At 54.2% G+C, this 18,497-nt stretch overlaps 1 protein-coding gene across 5 annotated transcripts in view; it reads right to left on the bottom strand.

Moving 5' to 3' along the window:
- Positions 1–18,497, bottom strand: part of MYO7B (myosin VIIB) — a 103,598-nt gene that overhangs the window by 12,051 nt on the left and 73,050 nt on the right. For all 5 annotated transcript variants that reach the window (XR_010150015.1, XR_001716182.3, XM_016949685.2 and 2 more), the window contains exons 21-31: positions 18,048–18,266; positions 16,593–16,763; positions 15,756–15,965; positions 15,455–15,622; positions 13,145–13,222; positions 12,869–12,996; positions 5,179–5,305; positions 3,550–3,669; positions 2,273–2,446; positions 1,324–1,551; positions 109–276 (exon numbers count right to left, since the gene is read on the bottom strand). Coding sequence is in view for 3 of the 5 variants with exons in the window: in XM_016949685.2 (XP_016805174.2) it covers positions 109–276; positions 1,324–1,551; positions 2,273–2,446; positions 3,550–3,669; positions 5,179–5,305; positions 12,869–12,996; positions 13,145–13,222; positions 15,455–15,622; positions 15,756–15,965; positions 16,593–16,763; positions 18,048–18,266 (1,791 nt within the window). In the remaining 2 variants the exon portion in view is untranslated. The remainder of the gene's footprint in view (positions 1–108; positions 277–1,323; positions 1,552–2,272; positions 2,447–3,549; positions 3,670–5,178; positions 5,306–12,868; positions 12,997–13,144; positions 13,223–15,454; positions 15,623–15,755; positions 15,966–16,592; positions 16,764–18,047; positions 18,267–18,497) is intronic.

The following is an 18,497-nucleotide window of genomic DNA, read 5'->3' as shown; positions in this document are numbered from 1 at the left end:
GGGGGTGGGGGTTGTAGGGAGGGAATCCATCTCCTCTGTATACCATGAGCCCCCCTACCTCCCAAAGGAGAGCCCTCGGGTGGGTGCCTGAGCTGCATGCAGGCTGACCTTGGCGCAGGCGGCAGTGACGAGGCTCGCCCACCTGTCTGGGGGCTTGGTCCTGTACAGCTTGTGGGGGATGCAGCTGGGCAGCAGCTCCTGGACAGCCTTGCTCTCTGCTGAGGCGCCGAGCTGCACGTAGCAGTGCCGGGCCAGCAGCTCAACCAGCTCTTCCTCCTGCACAGCCCAGGGCACCCACGGGGGCGAGTGAGACAAGAGAGAGCTCCCCCCTTCCCCAGGATGCCCCTGTCCCGTGGCCGAGCTCTTGCCCCAACACGGGGGAGCTAACCTGTGGCTCGGGCAGGACCTTCCCCCTCCCTGCATGCCCTGACTGGGCCACCATGCAGGCTGAGAATCCCAGAGGCCTTGGCCAGAGCCTCACAGGCCCTCTGCCTGAGGACAACGGCTGCTCTCCAGTTCTGGGGTGGACCCAGCAGGGTTGCTCTGAGTGACAAAGCGTTTCCTCATCTGAGTTCCAGTCCTTGCTTGTCAAGGGAGACCAGTAGCCCCCCTTGCGGAGTTTCTGCCGGGGCTCAGCTGGGCAGCACCCAAGGAGCCCCTTCCCTCTGGAAGACCAAAGCCTCTTGGAGCCTGGTGCCCTGCCACCCCCTGCCCATGCCTCTTCCAGGCGGGCTTCCTGCACTGCTATGGCCGCCTCCAATGGGTCCCGGAACAGCATCTGCCTGACTTGGCACAGGGAGGGTTGTGCCTGCTGCCCCCAGAACTTCAGGGGTACGATCACTCTGCTTTCTCACAATCCCCTACGAAAGAGCTCCCGGTACGCTCCGCACGGTCCAGGCGAGAGCCCCTCCCGAGCCCCCCAGTCAGATGAGGGCCCAGGGCTCAGCGGTGACAGGACTTTCCAAGGTCACAATGCCAAGAAGATGGGGAGGTGGGATTCAGACTTAGGTGTTAGGGCTCCAAGGCCATGTTCTTGGCCACCAGATCTCACTGCCCCATAAACAGAGCAGGAGAGGTGAGGCCAGGCAAGGCCTGGGCCCTCTGGGACCTGCTGCCAGAACCACGGACCCCGGAGGCTTGGACAAACCTGTGGCCTAAGGGAGGAGGAAACAGAGGCTGGGCCTGGAAGGGACCTGCACCCTTGTGACCCCCTTTCCTGCCCCCCCACCTTCTACCTGGCCTCAGAAGCCAGTTGGGTGCCTCCTCTATGGGATGTTTCCTGATGGCAAAGCCTAGGGTGGACCTGGCTCTCAGGCCCCTCACCTTCTCGAAGCTGTACTCGCCAGACCAGACTCCTTGGAGGACTTGGCGGTAAATAAGCTCGGTGCTGACAGGGTCCTCCCGGGAGTCGTGCCAGGGGGTGAAGAATTCCTTCCGGAAGTAGATGCGCCAGGGTGACTGGCGCTGGCTCTCACCCCTCTCCTGGGCCATCTGCTCACACTGGGCGATGGCATCCATCATGTGGTCGCGCCCGCTGCCCAGGGACCAGAACTGAGGCCAGAGTCGGGGAGCAGGGGTTAGCGGCTGTTGCCTGCCCCACCCCACGGGGACGCCCACCGTCAGCGTGTGCACGTAGAAGACAGGGCCTGGGGCCCTTGGAGCCCAGCGTGGGCTGAGTGGACACTGCTGAGCCCGTGTGGACACCTGAAGGGCTTCTCCACACAGCAATGGCCCATCTGCCACTCCCCATTACTCTCCCTGCAGCCCCTTCCCTAAGGAGGCAGACATGAGTCTGGCCGATGTGACTCGTCCGGCGCCTCGGTTGGATGACTGGTGTGTGTCTGAGTCTGAGGGTGTGGGCGTGGAATTGGGGGTGCCTATGTGGGCGGTGAGGGTCTGTGCTGGTGTGACCCTCCATGTTTGCTGCAGGGGTGTCCACAGCTCCTGGGCATGAGGGAGTTTGGAGCAGGAGACTGGTGTGAGTGCCTGATGTCTGTGCGTGGCTGCTGGGTGGGGGACCAGGTGTGCATGCGGCACTGCTGGGGCTGAGGCGCAGCTGCAAGGTGACCATATGAGTGCGGGAGGAAAGGCTGTTTGCTGTGTGTGTGTGCACCTGCCTGTGCCTGGTGGCTGGGAGGGTAAGCAGTGCTGTGCCTGGCAGCTGGGAGGGTAGGTGGTGGCCGGGCTGGAAAGGTGAGAGGGCTTGAGCCTCAGGGTGCTCTCCCTGGGTGTATGAGGGAGGCGGCTGACGGACAGGGTGCCTGGCTGGTACCTTGTCGTACACGGCGACCTGGAGGGAGAAGCCCAGGTGGTCGCTGAGGCCCTGCTTGTGAGCGATGTGCATGCACATTTCCCGAGATGTGGAGGCTGAGTCCACGGGGACGGTTAGGCTCTCTCCAGTGGCCAAGATGACTTGGATGGGGATGTGCTTCTTGGACTTGACAGCCTGGGGACAGATGAGATTCAGTTCCCTGGCCTCTTGGAACCTATGGACAGGAGGCCAGCCCCCCATCCACGACCTCCCTCCTCTCCCCAGCCCATGGGCCCTGCTTGCCATCCCGTGGGTTCCCAGGGGTGGGCCCTCTGAAGCCCCAGGCCATGGGCTTGGCATGGAAAACAAAATTCAGGCCAACAGGTGTTTGCCGCTGGAAGCACAGGCAAGCAACAGGCAAGAGCAATGTTAGCCACAGGCGTCCAGGTCCTCCTGGACCTCCAGTGGGGGCAGCCTCAGGCCATAGTGGCTGCTTTTATGAGAATCCTGAGCTTGGTGTGGTTCAATGACTTCACCTCACAGAAGACCAGGAGCTCTTGGGAATCTGAGTCCAGGACTCGGGAACATTTTGGGGCCTTTACGTATTGTTTCCTTGTGTCAACATGCACAGCTACTGCAAGTTCACCTACAATTCCAGGGCTCGTGGGAGGGAGCCCCTGTGGGCTCGGGGGCAGGGTGAGAACAGAAAGAAGGTGCAGTGGAAGTGACCCACAGCCCCTGATATAGGGCATCTCGGGTCACAGGGCAGGCACCTGCCGGGGTTAGGCTGGGGCCAGAGCTTTGTGTAGAGCCGGGTGCAGGTGTGCTCTCGCCACCTGGCTGGCTGTTCTGAATGACCCTTCCTGAGAAAACAGCGAGAATTCACAGATGACACAGTTGCCAAAGCAGGTCGAGGTGGCACATGTGCCCAATAGCAATGCCACCAAGGATGCCAACCATGGTGTGACTACTGCCCTTGTCACCAAGTGAAATGCCCTTGGAGGGGAGTGCTGGAAGCAACTGGCGCACCGTAATGCTAATGAGTGGGTCCGGTGATCTTCCCCTTAGCTAGTAGGGCCCTAAAGGAATATGGATTTGGAGATGGGGGTCACGCCTGGGGAGGCCGAGCCCCAGGGGCACTCACAGGGACCACTGGCATGGGAGGTCCTGCAGAGGAGATGGCGGGGCTCAGAGGACAAAGTTCTGTCCTAGGAGAAGGCACCCCATGAGCTGTGCTGGGGGTCCCTGGGGGCCTGCACCACCCCACCCTGCCCGCTCTCACCCCTGCCAGCCCCTACCTGCAGCTCCAGCCAGGTGGGGGGCTCCGCACGCACCCCATTGGCATAGGTGCGTCTCAGGCGCTCGGCACAGAAGGGGCCGTAGGTCGCCGGCCCTTGGCCGATGAAGTTCAGTAGATACTGGTGGGTGGGGAGGGGAGAAGGGAGGAAGACACTCAGAAAGGAGGCCAGTTTCTACTCACCACCCAGGTGGACTTAAGAATTATAATACTCAGTGTATAATGTGCATTGAGGGGCACCCTCACACCCGTTAGAAGGAACATGGATCAGTGTGTTTCTGAGGAGCAGTTTGGCAACACGTTTTAAACGGTGCATAGTCTTGATGTGTGCACACTCTTTGTCACAACAATGCAGGCCTATCCTAAAGGTGGATGTGTGGTTTTTGATCGTGATGGCCTCTATGGTGATGAATGACTGGAAGATGGACTCTAAATGCCCACCCCCAACCCCAGTGCCTTCTGGAACAGCGAGGCATCAAGCTGGCATTTGGGAGGTTGACACCATGAGAAAACATAATGAAGACAGTAAATGAAAAGTGCAGGGCCAGGCATGGTGGCTCACACCTATAATCCCAGCACTTTGGGAGGCCAAGGTCGGAGGATCACCTGAGGTCAGGAGTTTGAGGCCAGCCTGGCCAACATGGTGAAACCCCATTTCTACTAAAAATACAAAAATTAGCCTGGTGTGGTGATGCACACCTGTAATCCCAGCTACTCGAGAGGCTGAGGCAGAATTGCTTGAACCCGGGAGGCAGAGGATGCAGTGAACCAAGATCACTCCACTGCACTCTGGCCTGGGTGACAGAGTGAGACTCCATCTCAAAAAAAAAAAAAAAAAAAAAATTGCAGAAGAGTCCATGTCCCCAACATGCTCAAGAAAACACATTGAAGCTCTTTTTGTCTCACAGAGAGATGTTATTTCTTCTGCCTTGGGGTGGGGAGGAACAGCCTGGAAGGGTTTACTGGTGTCAGGAGCAGCCTGAGTGCCATGCGCAGATGGCTTCAGTGACCGTGGTTCCTGCTGTCCCCAAAGGGACATGTGAGAAAGTGTTTTCTGTTTGATCACAAGGACCCTGTAACACCACAAAAGGCCAGAAGGAAATATTAATGGAAGTTAGCTCTGAGTGTGGGGGTGACTTTTATTTTGGTTTTAGATGTTCTGCATTTCCACATATTACTTTTATAATCAGAATTTAAAGGCATATTAAATCAGTGAAGCTTGGGGCCACTAACACTCGGCCAACCCAGCTCCATTTTCAGTCCTAAGAACTAGAAAGAGGTGCCGTGGCACATCTCCAGGCAGGGCCCACTCCTGGACACCTGTCTTTTCAAGGCCCGTGTCATCTACCTTCTCATTTTAGTCTTGAAGCGCCATCCTGACACCTGAGCCAAAGTGAAATGGCCCTGCAGACCCTGCGTAGGGGCTGGAAGGAGCCAGGAGCAGGGTCCTCTTTTCCAGATGGGGAAACTGAGGCCTGGAGAAGCATAGGCATGGCTGCCCATCTGGCCTGCAGCAGCAGGAGAAATGGGCCACGGACTGGAATCTGTGGACCTGCTCCAGGGCCAGGGGCCACCTACGCTCCCACCAGAACCTGCCCCCTGCCCGCCCTCCCTTCATGAACCCTCTCACCTTCATGAACCTCTCTGAGGGTGGGAAGCAGCCGAGGCAGAGGCTGAGCAGGATCCAGCCCCGGGCCAGGCTGCTTGTTTTGAAGTTCTCCGAGAGCTGCTTGCAGATCTGGCAGTAAATCTCATCCCTGAAAGACACAGACCATTAGGAGAGTAGGCTGGGGGCTGGAGGAGGAGAGGAGACAGGGGTACCTGGGCACACAGCTCTTCTGCACCTCTGAGAGGTCCCATATGCAGGGCACCTCTCCAGCACCGGGGCCCTGCCCAGCCTCCTCCTCTCTCAGGACAGTGCCACCAGGCTCTGCATCCCTACTCGATTCCTCTCCCATGGCCTGTGCTCTCGGTCCTTTAGGGTGGGGCTCGGCTTCAGGAAGCAGCGGGTTCTCCAGCCACAGCCCTGTCCTCAGCAGCCGCGCCCTTTGCACAGCCCATCTGCTCCCAGATGTGTGGGATCCCCAGTCTCACGGTGATTACAGTCATTTCTCCCTCTGCCTTGAGGCCCCACCTCCCTCCCTGAATGCAGCCCCTCCCCTCCACAGCAGAGAGAAAAGTGAGGACTTCATGGGAGCCACTCAACCCCATCTCCTGACCATTCCCACTCCCACGGTCTATGGAGCCTCCCCACTCCTGGTGGGGGTGTGTTGGGGGCGGTTCTCTCCTGCGTCCTTCCCCATGGACTCAAGCCTCTATCATGTTATAAAAGTGGCCCATTAACACCTCAAATGCCACATCTCCAGAGGCGAGCATCTTTCCCCTAATACTCAGTGGTGTGCTGGTAAATGTTTATCAACCAGCTCCCCCAGGAAGAAAAGCCCAATTCACAGCATTTGCTTATTTCTGTGGTGTACATGTTCCCACCAAAGCCAATGTCAACTGCGACACGACATCACTGAACAGAGATGGGAAGCAATGTGCATGGTTGGCTCTCTGAGTTCCTGCATCCCTCCTCTTTCTGTGGTCTACAGGCATCGCCATCAGCCATTCACCCAAACTGGAAATCTGGGGGTCATCCTGGAGCCCTCCCATCCCTTCATTCCTCCAATCCAACCAGCCCCCACAACCCAACCGGCCACCACCATCCAGCCGGCGCCCACCATCCAGCCGGCCCCCACCACCCAGCCGGCCCCCACCACCCAGCCGGCCCCCACCACCCAGCCGGCCCCCACCACCCAGCCGGCGCCCACCACCCAGCCGGCCCCCACCACCCAGCCGGCCCCCACCACCCAGCCGGCGCCCACCACCCAGCCGGCCCCCACCATCCAGCCGGCCCCCACCATCCAACCGGCCCCCACCATCCAGCCCCCACAACCCAACCAGCCCCCACCATCCAACCACACCCCACCATCCAACCACACCCCACCATCCAACCACACCCCACCATCCAACCACCCCCCACCATCCAGCTGGCCACAACCCAACCAGCCCCCACAACCCAACCACCCCCCACCACCCAGCCAGCCACCACCATCCAGCCGACCACCATAACCCAACCAGCCCCCACAATCCAGCCGGCCACCACAATCCAACCAGCCTCTACCATCCAGCCAGCCCCCACAACCCAACCAGCCACCACAATCCAACCAGCCCCCACAATCCAACCAGCGCCCACCATTCAGCCAGCCCCCACAACCCAACCAGCCACCACAATCCAACCAGCCCCCACAATCCAACCAGCGCCCACATGCTACCATCTGTCTCCTGCATGTTTCCTCTGTCCCCTCCTCTTGGCTCCTGTTCCTTGGGCAATTCCTCATCAGCTCTCTCTGGATCTCTGTAGCAGCCCTGCCTGGCCTCCCAGCCCCAGGCTCCATCCTGCCACATTGCCAGGGAGGTCTTTCTGGAAGTCAAATATGATCAAGATCCTCTCTTGCTTAAAACTTTCCCCACTTCCCTTAGGATGGAATCCAAGCTCCATGCCCCAACAATGGCAAACCACTCATAAATTCCAGACCCTGTGGGCTGTCTCAAGGGTGACTGTTGCAGGCCGAAAGAGTGAGGGTCGTGATCAGCTCAGTATACCACTGGAGGCTATATGAGCAAACAGCAAACTGTTCTCATAAAAGCAGAATGTTGGCAAACTGACAAACTGCGTCTGCCGCCCAGAAGAAATGCTGAGAGCAGTCACGACCCAGGCACAAGTGTTTCTTGTGATTATCTACAGGGCACACCTGAAGCCTGTTAGTAATAATATGAACCTGTGATCAATTAAGCAGCTGACCAATCGTTACCTCCTCCTCCCTGCCCATTCTACCCAATAAATACTAAGGGCTGAAGAAGCTCGGGGTGGGGGCTGTCTTTGCTTACTAGGAGCAAGGAGCCCTTTTTCTTCCCCTGGCCCCTTTAAAACAGTTTCTTTTGTTTTAAGTTTTCATTTCTACGTTCATCCCCCTTCGTTCCGTCTCGTAATGACGGTCTCAAGTAGTAACAGTGGCAAATTGCTGCAAGTGCTGCCTGGACAGGGACATAACAGGGACAATCAGGGACAAACAGACCTGAAGGGACCTGAAGAGGCCTGCAGGGACAAATAGAGATAAGTGGGGAGAAATAGAAATAGAGATAGAGACAAATAGAGATAGCTAGGGAAAGACAGGGACTTGCGGGAACTAACAGGGACTATAGGGACAGATAGGGATAGACAAAGACTAGCAAGGACTAGCAAAGACTAGGAGAAACTTGCAGGGACAGACAGGAACAGATAGGGACAATAGGGTCCTATAGGGACTTGAGCGAGGAAGGTCTGCTGGAGCAAAAAAAAACAAAAAAAAAACTAAAGCCCAGAAAAAACTAAAACCAACCAGATGAATAAGAAACCCCGTTACAAGTCTGCTGGCAGCATAAGGTCAGTGCTTTAAAAAGGTACTGGTCAGTGTCCTAGAGGTACAAAGAACGGGAAGTTTTTCAATCAGGGTAACATGGGGAAGAATTTGGTTCTCTTTTTTTTGTTTGGAGGTTGGTACATACCATTTTCTTGTCATTTCAGGGTTTGAGAGAATTTTTTGCCCCACCTACAGCACCTATCGAAAGTGGTGAACAGGAGAGGAAGGATGAAAATTGCCTTGTACCATCTTCTTCTGCAGCTACAGAAAGGCGAACTTTAGCTTTGTCTTTCGTGGCTTGTAAACGTGCGCTGGTACCTGTGAGATGTGCAGAGGACTTGGGAGGTTTTCTCAGAGCTTGTCAAGATGTGGGAACTGAGCTTCATTGCTCTGCAATGTTGACTCAGGCAATGGCTAATTTGGTAACTGACAGATCTAAAAGAAGCCAAGGGTTAAGCCCTAAAGTGGGAAAATGTTATAAATGTAGGAAAATTGGACATTTCAAGAAAGAACACCGCCAGACCTCTAGGCAAAAGGGATCTTATAACACGGTTCCCCTCCCAACAGAAAAACAGCAAGACTTTGCCCTCATTGCAATAAAGGAAATCATTGGGCTCATCAATGCCACTCAAAATTTCATCAAAATGGCACCCCCCTGTCGGGAAATGAGAAGGGGGCCTGGACCCGGGCACCTCAAACAATGAGGGCATTCCCCATCCAGGCCACAGCTCTGCTTCAGGGGTGGGTCTCCGGAGGCACATTAATTCCCTCTCTCCAGGAATGCCTGGAAATGCAGGATTGGATCTCCCAGTCGGAGTGCGTTACGTTAACTGGAGGAGACAAACTCACTAAGATTCCCACCAGTATTTGGGGACCTTTTCCAACAGGATATGTGGGATTAATTTTAGGTAAAAGCTGTCTTAATTTACAGGGCATTATTGTAACCCCAGGAGTTGTTGATTCGGATTGTGAAGGAGAAATTCAGGTGGTGGTGATATCACAAGGCCTTTGGGTTTTTGAACCGGGAGAATAAGTTGCTCAACTGTTGCTTATTCCCTGTAAATTGTACCCTTCTCTACGTAAGAAGAAGCGAGGAGGTCAGGGATTTGGAAGTACAACTAGGAGACAGATTTATCTATCACAACCCATAGCATCTAGTAGATCCACTTGTGCAGTGTAAATTGAAGAAAGTAGATTTTGTGGGCTTATGGATACGATCTCTCATGGTAATAGAGCTTGAGGATTTTTTTTTTTTTTTACTGTTATTGCACGAGAAGGATAAACTCTTGATTTGTTTTCTCTGTGCCTTCTGTTAATCAGAAAGAGCCTGCCTCTTGCTATCAGTGGAGTTTTACCCCGCGGTAATTAACCAAAGAGGCAGAAGCTGAGTTGCAGCTTGTGGAGCGGATGCTTCAGCGACGGCATGCCTCCCGGCTGCAGCCACAAAAGCCTTTGCTTCTGTTTCAGGAGATTTACTATTGTGGGAACGAGGGTATGCTTGTGTTTTCACAGGAAATGAACAAACCATGTAGGTGCCCTCAAGTTGTGTGCGACCATGCAACGGGAGACTGGAGGGACCTGTGGATCCCAACCACGGGCCTGGCTCCCCCAGTACCAGCTGAATGCGAAGACGGAACAAACCACCAACTGGCAATTAAGGGCTGCACAGCCTGCAATTGCCTTTCTCAATTAATTCAAAACAAAAAGGGAGAGATGTTGCAGGCCGAAAGAGTGAGGGTTGTGATCTAGTATACCACTGGAGGCTATATGAGCAAACAGCAAACTGTTCTCATAAAAGCAGAATGTTGGCAAACTGACAAACCGCGTCTACCGCCCAGAAGGAATGCTGAGGGCAGTCACGACCCAGGCACAAGTGTTTCTTGTGATTATCTACAGGGCACACCTGAAGCCTGTTAGTAATAATATGAACCTGTGATCAATTAAGCAGCTGACCAATCGTTACCTCCTCCTCCCTGCTCATTCTACCCAATAAATACTAAGGACTGAAGAAGCTTAGGGCGGGGGCTGTCTTTGCTCACTAGGAGCAGGGAGCCCTTTTTTTCTTCCCCTGGCCCCTTCCTTTAAAAGTTTCTTTTGTCTTAAGTTTTCATTTCTACATTCATCCCCCTTTGTTCTGTCTCATAACGACGGTCTCAAGTAGTGACAGTAGTAACTATTGTAGTGATGGTCTCAAGTAGTAACCATGGCAGTCTGTCACAGGTGACCTGTCTACCCTTTCCCTCTGTCTGGCAAACACCCCTCCTCCTTCCTGGCCCAGGTAGGCACTAAGGCCACTCCTTGGTGCACCTGTGGGGCCCTGAACAGACCTCCATCTTAGCACTGGTCCATCTTAGGACCAGGAAATTCACTGGCATTGTGAATTTCCTGGTCCTCTCGTGCCCCCCAGCTAAAGGGTGAGCTCCTCCAGGACAGAGCCATGTCTTCTTCATCTCTGTCCCTGGCCCTCAGGCTGGGGCCTGACCCAGAGTGGGTAATGAGCAAGTGTGTGTGGAATGTGTGACAGATGTGGAACGGGGCATCTGCTTTGTCTGGGAATTTCACCAAGGCCCTGCAGCCAAGGACAAATGGATGCTCACATCCAACGTTCTAAACAGACACATTCTTGTAGGATTTACTAAAAGGTGGCAGAACTAGTGCAGCCACCAAGCCACCTCCAGCCTGCATAAGGGAAGATAAGAAATTTGGAATGTGATTCCTGGAAGGGACTTCATGGGGGTAGAGAGATCTGTGGCCCATTTCCACTCCCTGTAAGTGATGAGGTTGGTGAGGGGGACCCCAGGAGAACTGGGGGCTGCCAGAGAAGAGAGCCATGTCACTCCCCATCTGATGCCTGCTGAGCTCCAGAAGCCCATTTGCCACCTCCCAGGGTACTAGAATAGAGCCTGTTGATTGAGTTCTTGCCAGTGCTTGACTTTTATACTCTGGAGTTAGGGACCGCCATGAACAAAGACATTAGCGCCTGCTTGTTCCTGGAGAATTCTGAGCCCATCCTGATGGGCAAGGAGGAGAGAGGACAGGAGATGGGAGCTGCACATGTACTGTATGGTTGGGCAGGCATGAGCTTCCTGCTGACCAAAAGATGTCATGGAAGGAGCTGAGCTTCAGGCATCTAGATGGGATCCCACACAAGCAGGCAGCCCATTTTCTAGAAGACCTCAGCAGTAAGAGGCTGTGGGATGTTCCACTTCAGCCTAGAGTTAGTAGGAAGTCTCAAGGGATCAGTGTTGGACAGTATCACTGCTGGACACCAGCACTGTATGGGAGTACCTATAGGGGGTGTCTGAAGAACCCAAAGTACACATCATTCGAATATAGCTTTTATGTGTCTGCCATATTGGAGGGTGTGGTGTGGTGGCCAGTGAGGATTAACCATGAGAGAATTAGAACCAGCTAAGTCAGAAGACTTGCCCAGCTAGTGTCATGCAGGCAGCTAAAACTTGAGAAGCCCTGTAGTCTTACTGGCTTGAAGAACCAGAGGAGAGAGTTTAGGGTACCCACAGCAGCTTGAAAGTGAGAAGGGAAATCTTGGAATAAAGAGAATCAGAGGAGTCCTAAATTTTGCACATAAAATCTTCCCAAATCTCTGGTTGCCCCCTGACACACATGGTGGGGCAGACTCCAGGTACTCTAGCCAAGGCTAAAATAACTAAACAGGGATTCTAGCTTCTGCTCATCATGGAGGAGACAGAGTTTGAGTCCAGCCAAGGTAGTTGCCTCCTAAAACAAAAAATCAATGCTCTTTGAAAGAGTATAACAGAATCCAGAGTCTCTAACATATCATCCTCAATGTCCAGGATACAACCCAAAAGTACTAGACTTATGAGGAAAAAACAGTCAAGTACCAGATATATGAGCAAACAAACACACCACCATCCTCAAGAGAAAAGACAGTTAATAGAGACTTACTGTGAGATGACCCAGGTATTGGATTTGCAGAAAAGATTTAAAAACTACTGTAAATCTGCTCAAGGATATAAAGGAAACAATGCTCATAGTGAATGAACAAATAGGAAATCTTGGCACAGAAATATAAAAAAGACAAATACAAATTCTAGAACTGAAAAATACAATATCTGAAATAAAACATTTGTTGGATGGATATGACAGCAGATTAGGGAAGACAAATGATCAGTAAGTTTGAAGACAGGTCAATAGAAACTATCCAATCTAAAGAACACAGAGAAAAAAGAAAGAAAAGATAAGCAGACCCCTAGGTACCTGAAGAACAATATAAAAGAATCTTACAGAGGCTTAATTAGATTTTGAAGGAAAGGAGAGAGACAGAATGAGGTAGAAAAATATGTGAAGAAATAATGACCAACAGTTTCCCAAATTTTGTTAAAAGTATTAACCTAAAGTAAGTGAACCCCTAAAACACAGTAGTCTGTCCCTTAAAGCAGTGAACAATCAGCCTCTGCATGTTCGGATTCTGCTTCTACACATTCAGCCAACACGGATGGGAACTGCAGTGTTTGCAGGCTGACTATACGTGTTTCTTCTAATTGGTATAGAAACCCATTCCTATAAAGCAAATTGTATATAAAGCACAAAATGTATAATATAAATGAGGAAGCCATTCATTTACAGAGCCCTGCACTACAGCCTGTTCTAAAAGGAATCACTGGTCCATGATGACTCTTTTCCTAAAACCGGGTTTTACTCATGGCTTTTTTAAAAGGCAGAGCACATAGAGAACCCTCGGTAGCTATGACATCTGCTGTCCTGAGACCCAGCCTGCAGGCCGCAGGACAAGGAGGTGTCATAGGGGTGGTGGGGGAGGCTGTGGCCATGGGCTGAGAGCCAGCGAGGGCATCTGATGCTCTGAATGGGGCTGGGATGGGAGTGGGAACTGACCTGAGGCTGGGCCGCAGGATGGCATAGCCCACGATGAAGTGCACCTTCTCCAGGTTGGACATGGGCCGGTCTGCACCAAGGCCATCGGGCTCCAATGCCTCCTCTCCAATGTTCAGCTGGCTGGCCACCTTGAAACCCAAAGGCAGCCATCAGGACAGCTATGATTCTCCCCATCTGCCAAGTAGGAAACTGGTGCACAGGGAGGGAAGCAATAGACTGGAACCCTGCAGCAGGCCAGCAGCAGCTGGGAGCAGAGATTCTGTGCTCTGGGCTCACCTGGCCCGTGATCCGGGAGGACCGCTTCAGCTTCATGGAGGAGATATCCTTGGTTCCTTTGTCCTTGCAGCCAGATCTCTGTGGAGGGAGACAGTTCCCGCAGGAAGGTGAGCCTGGGCTCACCTCAGTGATGCTGACCCCACAGCCTCCTGGGGTGGAGCACGTGTCCCTTTCACCCAGCCATTTCCTGGCCCGATTTATAAAGCACCATGCAGTCCCTCAGCTTGGTAGAGCTTTACCACACACACATACAGGTGCATGTCCCATCCTCACTTCCAGGTGTGGAATCAGAGGCTCAGGGAAGGCAAGAGACTAGACAAAAGCTGCTCAGTGGGTCACCAGCCCCCAGGGAGGAGCTCAGGGCTGTTCTGATCCCAAAGCTTGTGCCTCTCCCCAGTAAACCCCTGGGAGGTGGGACTGGGTCTGAGCCCAGGTGCTTAGGACAGCCCCAGGCCATGGTCATTCTCAGTAAAGATAGCAGATGAAGCAGGATGCTCTGCCACTGCAAGGTGCTCTGCAGGGGATCCGAAGAGCCGGGATTGAGAGGCCAGGTAGGAGGGAGGGACTGGCTGCAGCCACTAGGATCTGTTGCTCTCCTTAGGCAGAGGCCGCCCCTTCTCATGATGGTGTCATGAGAAGAATTTGCTGCCAAAATTGGAGCTCAGTGTGGGACTGAGCTTGGGTGGGGGTCAGCCTGGTCCAGGGCCAGGCACCAGCTCCTGGGTGTGTCAAAGCTGGTTTACTGTGCAGGGGCTGGCCATGAAACACATGAGCTGGCAAAGTCCGTGAGGGGAGTGAGGCTTGCTGGGCTCACTGCTCTGTGTCTGGGGCACGTCATGGATACTTAATAAACACATGCAGGACAGAAAACCTGAGATCTGACCTCTGAGAAGCCAGTCCTGCTTCCCCCCATGTCTACCCTTCAGAGGTGCTGGTTGGCTGGACTGCCTCCCAGAGTCTTTTCCCTGAGTGGCTGCCAGCCTCCAACGTGGCCCCCGTGATCCCTGCGTCCTGAAATTCCTGCCCTGTGTGGGCCCCTCCCACAGCCACAGGTATGTGACTTCCAAGACTGGACATTTGCACTTTCCTTCTTGCTTTTCTTCTTGGATCACTCATGTTGAGGGAAGCCATGTTGTGAGGATGCCCAGGCAGCTTTGTGGAAAGGCCCACATGACAAGGAACTGAGGCCTCCCACCAACAGCCATGTGAGTGAGCCCTCTTGGGAGCAGCCCCTCCAGCTGTCAAGCTTTCACATGACACCATCCCCAGGGGACAGCTTGACAGCAACCTCATGAGGGACCCTGAACTGGGACTATGCAGCTAAGCTGCTCCTGACCCTCAGAAACTGTGTGAGATAATGAATGTGTGCTATTTGAAGCAGTTAGGTTTGGGGGGGTAATTTGTTACACAGCTAAAGATATCTGACACACTCTGGCAGAGCCCATACCTCTAGAGATCGAGGAGTCAGGGCTTGGGCCTGGGCAGCTTCTCTGTAATTCCTGGACAAGGTTGGCCATGTGATGGGGCTGCAGGCTCCTTTAGATTCCTATGCAGTTAGTCTGCACACAGGACCCCACAGGTATTGAGCTAAGTCCCAGCTGGTTACCTGGCACATGGGGCAGTCATGGGCTCCTGCCACTGGCGGGCCACTGAGTGCTGTCACTGCGTGTAATTCATTTGGACTGTTCTTGGTTAGTTCCACTAAGATTATAGCATGGAAATGGACCTTAGGAAGGACTTCTGACCAAAAATGGATGTGAATTAACTTTCATTAGAGGGCAGGGTAGAACATGGGTCAGGAGCTCAGTTTTTGAATTCAGCAGAATGGATTCAAAGCCCAGGTCCCATACACATGTCCACTGCAACTGGGGGCAGGTCATTTCAGCTCTTCGTTTCTTTAGCTATAAATAAATATAGTCATCCCTACCTTGTAGGGTTGGCCCACCTGGGAATTGAATTAAGAGTAGCAGCTGGCACAGAGCAGGCTGTCAGTCAATAACACCTGTTATTGTTATTGTTATGTGCATCTGAATCTGGCTCAAGTCGCACCCAATACTCAGAGTCCAGGGCACCCTCTCCGTTAATGACTGTATAATTCAAAAAGCCCGGGATGGGGATTCATGAGCTCCTGAACATGGTTCAATACTGAAAGTGCCTGCACCATGGCCTGGGGGCTGGCTTCCATGGGTAAGGCTGAGGACAGGGCTCCAGGTCTTGTCTCTCCGTCCTGTCCAGCTGCCCCAGGGACTGGGCCCTTGTAGGCACCTGGTAGGTGTCGCCCTCCTCTGCCCGCTGCTGCCCCCCACTTGCCTGTGCAGATCTACTGTGCTGTGGAACCTGGGCACCGTGCTCCCTGCCCAGCGTGTCATGGATCTGCCGCATCACTGAGCTGCCCTGCTGGCTGCTCCTGGCATACAGCACTGGCTCTGGGAGGTCACCCATGAACCTCAGGATGACGTTCCATATGACCAGGGCGGCCTGGGGAAACAAGACAGAAGGCCCAGTGGGAACCCATCAGTGACTATGGCCCCTTCCTTCTTTCCCCGAGCCACAGCTCACACCCCAGGCTCGGGGCTGGCCTGATCCACTAGAAGCCAGTGAACCCTGGTACCAAGCAGTCAGTGTCATCTTCGTGGTAAAGCAACGGGTATCGGAGGAGCCGCCGGATGTGTGTGTGGCTGGCTGATCTCTGGAAGTAAGTCACAGCAAACTTGGGGAAGGTGTACTCGGCCAGGCCATCCACATCCTCCTCAGGCTCCTCCGCCATGGGGACTGTGTCCAGGTCAACCTCAAGCAGCTTCTGGGTCTTTGATTCCAGATCCTACGGCCATTGAGGGAGAACACGGGTCAGCAGGGCTTTCAGGTAACAACCAACCCATCAGCTGACTGTCCAGCAGGCCGGGCAGCACGGGGGCTGTTGCATTACCCTGATCCCTCAGGTGCTGGAGACCACCCATCCCCACATTCAGTGGGCTCAGGTGGGCTGCCGTGTGCCAGCACAGGGTTCTCTACACACCCTGCCGGGCAGGGGCAGGGCTCCTGCCCTCTCCCCTCCTGGCCCCATGCTCAGACACTGTGTCCTCTGCCGCATGCACCATCCTCACTGCAGCTTCCTCAGCCACACTGCAGAGCAGCGGCCTCAAAGGTGCTCTGGGGGTGCCCGGGTGGGGTCAAATATACGTGGGGAATGCCATGTGATGGACAGCCCGGCAGCATTGGTAGAGAAGGCTCCAGGAAGTCTTGCAGGTGGGAAGCCTGCCTGACTCGAAGGCTTTGACCACAGAACCCACGCACGCTCCCCTCTTCCGTGTGGGACCAGCAGGGCTGCAGCACACGCTTGGCCACCGCTCTGGCTTCTCAGGGAGCCGAGAGGTGGACTGAGTTCATGGACTGGGCAGGCTTCCCTGTCCCCGCCCAGGGCGGATTGTGGACACCAGGCTTGTGTTACCTCAAAGCGCGGCGAGGCCTGGCCCTCCTGGCCCCCAATCATGGCAGGGAGGAAGCCGAACACCTTCTCCACCATCTCCGTGTCAGTGACGGTGTCGTAGATGGATCTGCGCTTCTTGGCGGGGAGAGCGCCTTGGCTCTTCTGCCCCTCGGCTGGGATGACCAGCGGCGCCTGCATACCCCGTGGAAGAAGGTTACCCAGGGGCCCAGCAGGGCTCAGGGGGCCCAGCCCTGCCTACCCCACAGGGCAAGCATCTCCCAGAAGCCAAGTAAGCCTCATCCTGCCATCATTTGTCCAAATCAATATTCTGCTCTGAAACAATAGATTTTAACAGCTAGTGCGGTTAGAGATCAACCAGCCAGGGCTTTCCCTTTCCCAGCGATAATCAGAGCTCTGGAGAGGTGAGGTTGCTGGCTTGTCCCTACCCTCAGATGGCTCTTAAGGCACCCCTTCAAACTCCAGGGACCCCCTAGGAACCCAGCTGCACAACCACTGCTCAGGACCACTTGGTCCCTTCATTCAAAGGGCAAAAAGGGTCCACCAGGACAGGTCCCCAGGGGCTGCAGTAACGAAGTCACAGATAAGACTGCTTTGCAGGCAGCTGGGGGCATGCGGGTGCAGAAGCATGCTGCTGACGTGTCTGTGGGTGCATTCGCTCATTTGCCCTGTTCACTGTGTTAGCAGTGTGCTTAGTAGACCAAGTTTTCATCCATGGAGCAGAAGTCAACGTCATCCTAGCCCCTTTGCCTTATCACAACTTCCAAATGAGCCAAGTGTGAAGGTTGAGTCTCGAGTACTCGATGGAGGAAATGGGGTTATTTTCTTGGTGCTGTCCCCCTGCTCAGTGTCCTCCCAGCCCCCCAGACACTCAGCCGCTCCCCTTGGTATTAATATTTCTCTGTCCCCTGAGCTGTCATACACAGCCCAGTAACGAGGACACTTTGCTCTCTTCCATGGAACTGGGGCCTTTCCCAGCTTGTCTGGCTCAGCTTTGCTGCACCTTCCAGGGGACCAACCATCCCTGCCCCAAAAATCGTCTCCAAGGTGAAAGGGAGGGGACCTGAGCTCACCTTCCGGGTTCAAGGCTAAGGCTGTCCCATTGACCTGCTGCCTCTCCCATGCTATACCCTGCATGCTCCTGGGTGGTGGCCACGGCTCCCCAGCCATTGCAGAGCCATTGTAGAACTGACTTTGAACAGGGAGAGGAGGACGGTGTGTCTCTCGTGATATGTACATCTCAGCCCAGGTGCCTGCTAATTTGCATCTTGTGTCCTGTATCCTTGCTGTGCTCTTGAGTAATTGAACAGATTTTAACGTCTTGGTTTGTGGCGGGGGTGGGGGGATTTTCCAAAGCGCTTCTGGTGAGCTCTCTACACAGCCGCTCACTCCTTCTTGCCCTCACCCACTGGGGCCCCAGCCAGTCCCACCTGCCCAAGAGGCCAGGTGACCACCTACATTGGCCTTCCTTTGCCGGAAGTTGCGCCGGGCAGCCATGCCCCTGGCATGGGCCTGAATGACCACCACTGCCCTCCTCTTGGCCTGGACTTGCTGGCGCACCAGGTATCCCCTGCACAGGGCCTGCAGCTGGACTGTCCTCTGCCGCATAGCCTGGTACTGCCTCGCCAGCAGCTGGCTCCGGGCAATAGCCTGCAGGCGCTCAAAGCCCACGAGGATCTGTGGAGGCAAGAGGGAGGTGAGATCAGGGGCAAGAAGGCCTTCCCCAGGAAACAGAGAGGGGTGCTCCCCAGGAGACAGTGCAAGATAGATTTACAGTTAGTTTTGTTTTGGCAAAGGGCTGGTGCTAGAATGGTACACACCTAGGAACACAAGAACAGTAAGTGAGTTATTGCTTATAAAGTACTTAGACCAGAGCGTGACGTGCAAATAAGTGCTAAATAAGCATTT

The sequence above is a fragment of the Pan troglodytes genome, chromosome 13 (assembly GCF_028858775.2).
Source record: "Pan troglodytes isolate AG18354 chromosome 13, NHGRI_mPanTro3-v2.0_pri, whole genome shotgun sequence".
Classification (NCBI taxonomy): domain Eukaryota; kingdom Metazoa; phylum Chordata; class Mammalia; order Primates; family Hominidae; genus Pan; species Pan troglodytes.
Note: the sequence above shows the minus strand (reverse complement) of the source record. Positions and strands in the feature narration are given on the sequence as shown.